At 39.1% G+C, this 10367-nt stretch overlaps 1 protein-coding gene across 11 annotated transcripts in view; it reads left to right on the forward strand.

Moving 5' to 3' along the window:
• Window positions 1-10160, forward strand: part of Esyt2 (extended synaptotagmin-like protein 2) — a 106546-nt gene extending 96386 nt beyond the window's left edge. For 8 of the 11 annotated variants that reach the window (XM_073980358.1, XM_073980336.1, XM_073980369.1 and 5 more), the window contains 4 exons: window positions 7448-7496; window positions 7568-8179; window positions 8244-8756; window positions 9632-10160. In XM_073980358.1, coding sequence (XP_073836459.1) covers window positions 7448-7496; window positions 7568-8179; window positions 8244-8756; window positions 9632-9718 — 1261 coding nt within the window. In that variant the 3' untranslated portion in view covers window positions 9719-10160. Of the gene's footprint in view, window positions 1-3634; window positions 3721-7447; window positions 7497-7567; window positions 8180-8243; window positions 8757-9631 lie in introns of all 11 variants that reach the window. The other 3 variants (XM_073980386.1, XM_073980326.1, XM_073980318.1) reach the window with 1 other exon arrangement.
• The last annotated feature ends 207 nt before the right edge of the window (window positions 10161-10367 follow it).

Here is a 10367-nt window from a genome sequence, read left to right on the forward strand (position 1 = left end):
GTTTACGGCAGTGCCAAGGTAGACGAAGTCTTTTGCTACCTCAAAATTATAGGAACCAACTTCCACATTTGGTCCGGGCTCTATGGACGCTTTGTCTTTTCCCCGTTTACCGCCAGACCCACATTATCAGATTATCTTTCGGCCATTTTTATACCCTCAGCATTTATGCTAACGAGGGTATATACACTTTCATACGGACAAAATGTACCTCATCGAAATAATGGTTTTAGACCCCAAGTATGTTTGGACGAAATCCGTTTTAGACAATTTAGAGTTGATTTAGCCATGTCCGTCCGTCTGCCTGTGTGTCTGTCTGGGTGAAGCGCTCGATAACTCTAGAACGGATCAACAGATTCGGTCCAAAATTTGGCTTTCGTAATATTTTGTCCAAACTTAGTTTAAGTTCGAAGATGGATTACATCGGTCCACTCCTTCCGGTACCTCTCACACAAAAGTTCGAAAATGTTCGGAAAATTTGTGTGCACCATAACTCTTGATGGGAGCAACCGATTTAGTCCATGCTTTGCACATCGTGAAATTTCTACCAGACTTAGATGAGGTTCGAATATGGACTCAATCGGTCCACTCCTTCCGGTACTTCCCACACAAAATTCCGGAGAAGTTTAGTGTAGGACCTGCATTCGAATCCCTTTTCCCTTCCTGAGAAAATGGCCTAAAAGATGCAAAAAACCCCTATGACACCGTGTGTAGTGGTTGGAGCGCAAGATGATTCTCGAACGGATCTGCCGATTCAGTCTAAAATTTGGCCATCGTAATATTTTGTCCAAACTTAGTTTAAGTTCGAAGATGGATTACATCGGTCCACTCCTTCATAAAAGTTCGGAAAATTCGTGCGCACGATAACTCTTGAAGGGAGCGACCGATTTGGTCCATACTTTACACATCCCACCATATCTACCAGACATAGATCAGGTTTGAATAAGGACTATATTTGTCCACTCATTTGGGTACCTCCCGAACAAAATTTCGGATAAGTTCACTTTAAGACCTGCTTTCGAATCACTTTGATTTTTATTGAACCAACTTGCACTCGCTGCATCCTTTACGACGGTAAAAGTTTTTCAGAGCAAATCTATGCTTCTTGAGAAAACAGCCCGAAAAGTATTAAAACCCCTAGCCATATGTAGTGGCTGGAGATAACTCTCAAACTGATCAACCGATTTGGTCCAAAATTTGGCCTTCGTCATATTTTGTTCAAATTTTGTTTCAGTTCGAAAAATGGCAATACCACAACTTCCGGTAGTTTCAATTAGAAGATGGGCAATACCGGTCCACAACTTCCGGAACTTCCCCCAGTACTTAAAACAATGTCACTAAAATGGAATGCACTATATCTCTTGAACGGGCCAACCAATTTGGTCCAAACTTGGGATCTCCTAATATTTAGTTTAACTTCTTAGTTTAACTTCTAAGTTCAAATGCAAGTTGAAATACCCAAAAAGAGCCACAAAATTCTGAAAAGACCCTAAATACATTTGATCTGTCCTTAGATGAAGTTTCAATTTACATAGGCTGGCGGTATATCTCTGTCGGCAAAGCCGACTGATACTTTTTTACTTGTTAAAAGTATCAGTGAATTCATTTACTGATCGACCCTCTTTTGGTACTGAACTGTTCTTTGAACGTAGGGGGCTGTCTCCAGGATTTGCCACAGGGTAAATATCTGGTCAATTGTGGATTTTCCAGGTCTAAAGCCGCATTGATATGGACAGGATGCTCGCTCAGGTTCCAATCTTCAGGTAAGCGTTCTTCCTGTCAGATTATGCTAACTAGCTGATGCATACACTTTATGAGCGTGTAGCCTCCTGTTTTGAACAGCGCGGCTGGTAAGGCATCTGCTTCTGCTGCTTTATTATTTTTCAGTCGGTTTATTGCTCTCTGTACTTAATCTTGGACGGGCGGTATACATTCAATAACATCTTCTGCGATTGGATCTGTAGTATCTTCGACGTCTTCACTACTATTGGACACCAACAGTTTGGAAAAATGCTATTTCCATATTCTGAGCACACTATCTGTATCAGTTACCAAATTACCTTGCTGGTCTCTACAGGAGGATGTACCTGTACCAAAGCAATCAGTTTGATGTTTCAATCTTTGGTATAACTTTCGGACTTCATTCTGTCTCCTATACATCTCGACTTTTTCACACTCCTGCTTTTCCATTTCTCTCTTTTTCCTGAGGAAAAGACGTTTTCCACTCTCCTTTTCTAACGGGAGTGATGTGCGCTACGCGTTGCTACTGATTGAAGATAGGGATATGCAGTGGAATGCAATAATCGGTTTTTCGATTATACGGTTTTCGTGAAAAACTTAAAACTTGCGGTTTTAGCACACCCAATAGTCAACTACGACTAATAGTCGTCCACGATTAATAGTCGACTACGAATAATAATAGACTACGGCTAATGGTCGACTACGAATAATAGTTGACTCCGTCTTTCGAAAGTCGATTAAGAATAATCGATTATCCGGTTTTCGGACAGTCAATAGTCGACTACGACTTTCAGAATTTTTGCAGCTAATAATCGATTAATCAAGTAACCGAAATCGATTTTACGTATCCCTAATTGAAGAGTAGTCCTATATGCCGCGTTTTTCTCTTCGGTAGCAGCCCGACACTCCTGGCCATACCGTGGTTTCCTTGGTGGAGGTCTCTGGTATCAACGTATGGATTTCGAGGCTGTTTGTATTAAAATATTTTTGTTTTGCTTTTTGCTTATGTTAGCAATACCTGCCTTCACAAAGACCAATTGTGTGGCTCATTGTCGGCAAAATATTAAGCTGGGGTGAAGATGTCCATCCTTAGGTACTAGGCACCTAAGCCCATTGTCGTTAAGGCGTTCACGAAATATTACGAATCCTATATTGTGAGTCAAAGTTCACCAGAACAGAAAATTGTAACCCCAAGCCACTAATCACGTCAAGACTGTTATCTCTGGATAGTAATGATATGTGTACATTATTTATTCAAAACTCCACCGTCCACTTAAATAAAAAAGAGATTGTTTTAAAATACAAGGATTTGCCACGTTACGATACGATACTTATACGAATTTGGCCTTTATTCTGTCATGCAACCCTGTGCTTTGGCCTTAAACAAGTGATCTTCAATCTCACAAACACTTATACCTATTCCTTTTTTTTCTATTTTTCTACTTAATGTCAATACAGCAAAACTATTAGCTTGTCGCATGTTAAAATCAATACCTAGCTACTCCTAACCATGGCCTAATTCTAATAACTCTCTTATTGTCAAATATCTGCACAATAGCCTGGCATGTCTTCTCTCTACATATCAGCACTTTGCATTGAAATAAAAATTTAAAATAATTAATTGGGAATTGTTAGCAAATTTTGTCTCTTCATATTTTGAGTTCATTACTATGTGTAATTGGTCCTTTGTCCTCACTGGAATATTGCTGCACATTTCTGTCTGTGTTTATTTGCAATCAAAAAGAATTACCAAATGTCTTTCATAATCACTGTCTTTCATTATGTGTCTGTGTGTGTGTGTGTTTCTCTTTCCCCACCTTGTGTCTGTTGAATTCTGGAAATTTCTCTCTTTCTCTCTCCCTCTCATACAATGCAAATCACGAAAAAATTGATAAAGGCTGCGGTGGAAGTTACACAACATAGTGTCATCAGTTATCGTTTATTCGATTGGGATCGAACCGGTGATGATGAATCCTTGGGAAGGTGAAGGATTTACTTTTACCAGAAATATTTTACCTATCTATATTAATAGAAAACTGTAGCCTGTATATAACTATTTTGAGAGAATTATAAAATCTTTTAATTTGTAGAAACTTTATTAGATTAGAAAAAACTACTTTTTCGAATTTTCTTTTCTTCTGCATGAGTAGCTTAAATAGACTCTGTCAAAGATTTGATTCTTTGAACTTCTTATGACTACTGAAAACCTAATTTCGAAACTTCACCATTGGAAACTCTAAGATTTTTCTTGAAAACTCTGCAACTTCCTTTAGAATATACATACATTAGTCGCCTTTTAAGGCAACATTAAAGTCGTCTCCATAGACGACCTCAAAGTCGTCTCCATAGACGACCTTAAAGTCGTCTCCATAGAAGACCTTAAAGTCGTCTCCATAGACGACCTTAAAGTCGTCTCCATAGACGACCTTAAAGTCGTCTCCATAGACGACCTTAAAGTCGTCTCCATAGACGACCTTAAAGTCGTCTTCATAGACGACCTCAAAGTCGTCTCCATAGACGACCTTAAAGTCGTCTCCATAGACGACCTTAAAGTCGTCTCTATAGACGACCTTAAAGTCGTCTCCATAGACGACCTTTAAGTCGTCTCCATAGACGACCTTAAAGTCGTCTCCATAGACGACCTTAAAGTCGTCTCCATAGACGACCTTAAAGTCGTCTCTATAGACGACCTTAAAGTCGTCTCAATAGACGACCTTAATGTCGTCACCATAGACGACCTTAAAGTCGTCTCCATAGACGACCTTAAAGTCGTCTCCATAGACGACCTTTAAGTCGTCTCCATAGACGACATTAAAGTCATCCTCATAGACGACCTTAAAGTTGTTTTCGTAGACGACCTTAAAGTCGTCTCCATAGACGACATTAAAGTCATCCTCATAGACGACCTTAAAGTTGTTTTCGTAGACGACCTTAAAGTTGGTTCCATAGACGACCTTTAAGTCGGTTTCATAGACGATCATAAAGTCGTCTCCATAGACGACCTTAAAGTCGTCTCCATAGACGACCTTAAAGTCGTCTCCATAGACGACCTTAAAGTCGTCTCCATAGACGACCTTAAAGACGTCTCCATAGACGACCTTAAAGTCGTCTCCATAGACGACCTTAAAGTCGTCTCCATAGACGACCTTAAAGCCGGTTCCATAGAAGACATTGAATTCGTCTCCATAGACGACCTTAAAGCCGTCTCCATACACGACCTTAAAGTCGTCTCCATAGACGACCTTAAAGTCGTCTCCATAGACGACCTTAAAGTCGACACCATAGACGACCTTAAAGTCGACTCCATAGACTACCTCAAAGTCGTCTCCATAGACGACTTTAAAGTCGTCTCCATAGACGTCCTTAAAGTCGGTTCCATAGAAGACATTGAATTCGTCTCCATAGACGACCTTAAAGCCGTCTCCATACACGACCTTAAAGTCGTCTCCATAGACGACCTTAAAGCCGTCTCCATACACGACCTTAAAGTCGTCTCCATAGACGACCTTAAAGTCGTCTCCATAGACGACCTTAAAGTCGACTCCATAGACGACTTTAAAGTCGACTCCATAGACGACCTCAAAGTCGTCTCCATAGACGACTTTAAAGTCGTCTCCATAGACGACTTTAAAGTCGTCTCCATAGACGACCATAAAGTCATCTCCATAGACGACCTTAAAGTCGTCTCCATAGACGACCTTAAAGTCGTCTCCATAGACGACCTTAAAGTCGTCTCCATAGACGACCTTAAAGTCGTCTCCATAGACGACCTTAAAGTCGTCTCCATAGACGACCTTAAAGTCGTCTCCATAGACGACCATAAAGTCGTCTCCGTAGACGACCTTAAAGTCGTCTCAATAGACGACCTTAATGTCGTCACCATAGACGACCTTAAAGTCGTTTAATATGGCGTCTTATATGACTTTAGAGTCGTCTTATAAGACGACTTTGGGATCGTCATTTAAGGCGACTTCAGGGTCGTCTGTTATGACGAATTTAATGCGACTATAGTATCGTCTTTTAAGGCGACTTTAAGGTAGTCGTTTATGCCGACTTTAGAGTCGTATTTTAAAACGAATTCAGGGTCGTCTTTTAAGAAGACTTTAGGATCGTCTTTAAAACGACTTTAGAGACGTCTTTGAAGACGACTTTAGGGTCGTCTTTTAAGACGACTTTCAGCCTTTAGGGTTGCCTTTTAAAACGACTTCAGGATCGTCTTCAAAGACGACTTTAGGGTCGTCTTTTAAGACGACTTTAGGATCGCCTTTTAGACGATATTAGGGTCATGTTTTAAGACAACTTTAGGATCGCCTTGAAGACGACTTTAGGGTCGTCTTTTAAAACGAATTTAGGGTCTTTTAAGACGACTTTATTATCGTCTTCTAAGACGACTTTGGGGTCGTCTCTTAAGATGACTTTCAGTCCTTAAGGGTCGCCTTTTAAGACGACTTTAGGGTCGTCTTTTAAGACGACTTTCAGTCGTTTAAGGTCGCTTTTTAAGACGACTTTAGGATCTTCTTTAAAGACGACTTTAGGGTCGCCTTTTAAGACGGGTTTCGGGTCATATTGTTACTCTCCATAGACGACCTTAAAGTTGTCTCCATAGACGACATTAGAGTGGTTTTCATATATGACCTTAAAGTCGTACTCATAGACGACCTTAAAGAAGCTTTAATAGACAACATAAAAACCTTAAAGAGACTCCATAGACGATCTTAAAGTCGTCTCCATAGACAACCTTAAAGTCGTCTCCACAGACGACCTTAACGCCGTCTCCATACACGACCTTAAAATCGTTTTATAAAACGTCTTATACGACATTAGAGTCGTCTTATAAGAGGTCGTCTTTTAAGAGGACTTAAGGATCGCCTTTTAAGACGATATTAGGGTCATGTTTTAAGACAACTTTAGGATCGCCTTGAAGACGACTTTAGGGTCATCTTTTAAAACGAATTTAGGGTCGTCTTTTAAGACGACTTTATTATCGTCTTCTAAGACGACTTTAGGGTCGTCCTTGAAGACGACTTTAGGGTCGTCTTTTAAGACGACTTTCAGTCGTTTAGGGTCGCCTTTTAAGGCGACATTAGTATCGTCTTTTATGACGACTTTAGGATCGTCTTTTAAGACGATGTTAAGGTCGTATTTTAAGACGACTTTAGGATCGTCTTTTATGACGACTTTGGGGTCGTCTTTAAGACGACTTTTGGGTATTTTTTTAAGACGACTTTAGAGTTGTCTTTTAAGACGACTTTAGGGTCGTCTTTTAAGACAACTTTAGGGTCGTCTTTTAAGACGACTTTAGGGTCGTCTTTTAAGACGACTTTAGGGTCGTATTTTAAGACGACTTTGGGGTCGTCCTTTAAGACGACTTTAGGGTCGTATTTTAAAATTACATTTAATCGTTTTATAAAACGTCTAATACGACTTTAGAGTCGTCTTATAAGACGATTTATGGTGATTTTAGGGTCATATTTTAAGATAACTTTATTGTAGTCTTTTAAGACTCTTTAGAGTCGGCTTTTAAATTCATAACAATTCTTCCTGAAAATCGATTGTTCTCCATGTCTCTAACAAAATTTCCTTCTAATCTAGTACTAACCTTAGAACTTAGAAAAAAGTTAATAGTTTCTTTTTTCAATTCTACTTTTTAACAACCGAATCCATATCCTCCTCAATATTCTAACTGATTATCTTTTGGCACATCTTTCAGGGCAAGCGTTGAAATCATTAATGCTGTAAAGCGTGGCGTCGTGGACACTGTAAGTATTTCCCTACAACAATCTTCCCCCAGTTACCTCCCTAATCTCATTTTCCTTTCGTTCCCTTTCAGTGGCTCACTTTGGAAAACGCCAAACATGGCATGCTCCATGTCCGCTTGCAATGGTACAAACTGACCGCCAACCCATTGGATTTACAATCCGCTTTGGCTGAAACTCAATTGCTGCGTGTGGCCTCCATGAGTTCGGCCATTCTAATTGTGTTCATTGATTCCGCCAAGAATCTCAAACAGGCTCGCATCAACTCTAATCCCGATCCCTATTTGGTATGCAGTGTTGGCAAACAGAAACAACAAACTGGCATGATTATGCGTGACAACTCTCCCGTTTGGGAGCAAGGTTTTACATTCCTGGTGGGAAATCCCGAAAATGATACCCTACAAATTAAGATTTTCGATCAGAAGACCGGCAGTGAAATTGGACAATTTGGATATGTGATTGCCACACTGCTGCGCAAACAGAATATGGATGTTGTCTCTCAGCCTTTCCAAATACAAAAATCTGGCCCCGAATCAAAACTCATTATGTCATTGTCATTGCGTATTTTGAAAAAGGCTGAGGAAATTGTGGAAGTGGACAGTGCAGAGGCGCCCGCACCTGTGGACAATAAATTGCAAAGGACGATTAGCAAAACAGCCAGTATTCAGGAACCCACAACGCCAAAGGTAAGGCAACACACATTGTCCACATAAAAACATTATTTAGAAAAGAATGGTGTTTTCCTTCCAGGACCTACAATCCCAAACTAGTCGCATTTCCGCCGAAACTCCTTTGAGTGAAGAGGAACCCAATTTGAAAGTCTCTAGTCCCACGAATTTACAATCAATAACACCACCTCGCAGCCCAAATCCATTCTCAGCCAGCTTGGTTGGCGGCGAATCGGTGTTGACACATCGTGTTCCCGATTTATCGGCCTCACCGGGTGAGCATGGCTTAGGTCGCATCCTACTCACCATCCACTATTTGGCTCAACGTCAAAAGCTCTTTGTAACCATTCACAAAATTATGAATATTCCTATACGTGATCCCTCCAATATACCCGATCCATATGTTAAGCTATATCTACTGCCGGGACGTAGCAAAGAATCGAAACGTAAAACGGTGGTGATTAAGGACAACTGCAATCCTGTCTATGATGCCACCTTTGAGTATTTGATGTCGACGGCGGAACTGCTGCAAAGTGAATTGGAGGTTACAGTCTGCACCCAGAAGGGATTCTTTGGTAGTCCCATTATTGGAATGGTAAGTCAGGGGAACATAATCTCAACAAAGGATTTTTTTTTGGAGATAGAAGTATTCTTAAAGGTGTACTTTAGACCGAAGACTTTCCTTCTAAGAATAAAAGACCCCCTACAGCAGGCTTCTATAGACAAAATATATCCTAAAGGAGTCTTCTATCCTCTATGGATAGAAGACCTCCCAAGGTAGTCTTCTACGGATAGAAGTCCTCCTAAAGGAATCATCTATGGATAGAGGGCTTCCTAAAGGAGTCGTATATTGATAGAGGAGTTCCTGAAGGAACTTTTATCTATGGATAGAAGAACTTCTATCTAAGATAGAAGACCTTCTAAAGGATTCTTCAATGAATATAAGACTTCCTGAAGAAGTCTTCTATGGATAGAGGACCTCCTGAAGGAGTCTTTTATAGATAGAAGACCTTCTAAAGGAGTCATCGATGGACAGGAGACTCATGGGACTCCCAGGAGAACTTCCTGAAGAATTCATTCATGGATAGAATACCTCCTAAAGGAGACTTCCTGAGGGTTTGTTCTGTAGAGAGGACCTCTCAATGGAGTGGATATAATACCTCCCTAAGGTGTCGTCTATAGATAGAAATCCTTCGAAAGGAGTCTTGTATAGATAGATTTGGGAGGACTTTCCAAATGGATCGTCCGTAGATAGAAAACTTCTCAAACGGGTCTTCTATAGATAGAAGTCCTCTAGAGATTGAAAGCCTCCCCAAAGAGTCGTTTATATGCAGAACACCTTCTACAAAAATATTCTATAGATAGAAAACCTTTAATTTTTTCATAGTCGAGCGTATAAAAACGGTTCTTCCCATATTAATCTTTTAATAACTCTTTAATATCAACAATCATTTTACCTTTTCTTTGCAGCTTAAAATCCCCCTAACAGATCCTGAAGTTTCGGGCAATGGTCTCAATACTTGGTTTGATTTGCAGCCAGAATTCAAACATGACTAAATCCACACTTCGAAGACCAGAATCTCTTTTTTTAACTTAACTTGACTTAAAGTATTTTATCAACGAACAAAGCAGAAGAACAAAAGTTAAAAAGCTCTCTATCTCTTAATTTTTATACTCCAGTTATACCTATAGTTTTTTTTTATTTTGAAAAGCACAAAATTCTATTTTTTGTAGAAAGTCATTTCATTTTAAGTTCTGTAATTTGTAAACACTTTAAATTCTCTCTATTTTTTAATTTTTTTTATTTTATGTTTGTAAAACATAAAATACCGACGATTTTGATATACTTATAAAAATATAATTGAAAATATTTAAAACTCTATGTTTATGAATAAAAGTGCAAAACATTTGAATATTATAATAAAATGTGTTATTTTTAAAAATTATTAATTATGTTAAAAAAACAAGCTAATAAAAATCAATATTTTATTCCAAGAAATATTCTTTATTTTCATTTGGTAATTTGTATTTCAAAAATCTAAAAATTCCACATTTATTGTCATCTTTGGGATACTCCTAGAAATCTGTAAAAATTCGACATTTATTGTCGTTTTGGAAATCTCTAAAAATCCCACATTTATTGTCATCTTTGAGTCCTCCTAGAAATCTCTAAAAATCCCATATTAATTGTCAGCTTTGGGTCCTC

The sequence above is a fragment of the Musca autumnalis genome, unplaced genomic scaffold (genome assembly GCF_047663935.1).
Source record: "Musca autumnalis isolate F117 unplaced genomic scaffold, ASM4766393v1 scaffold_1, whole genome shotgun sequence".
Taxonomy (NCBI): domain Eukaryota; kingdom Metazoa; phylum Arthropoda; class Insecta; order Diptera; family Muscidae; genus Musca; species Musca autumnalis.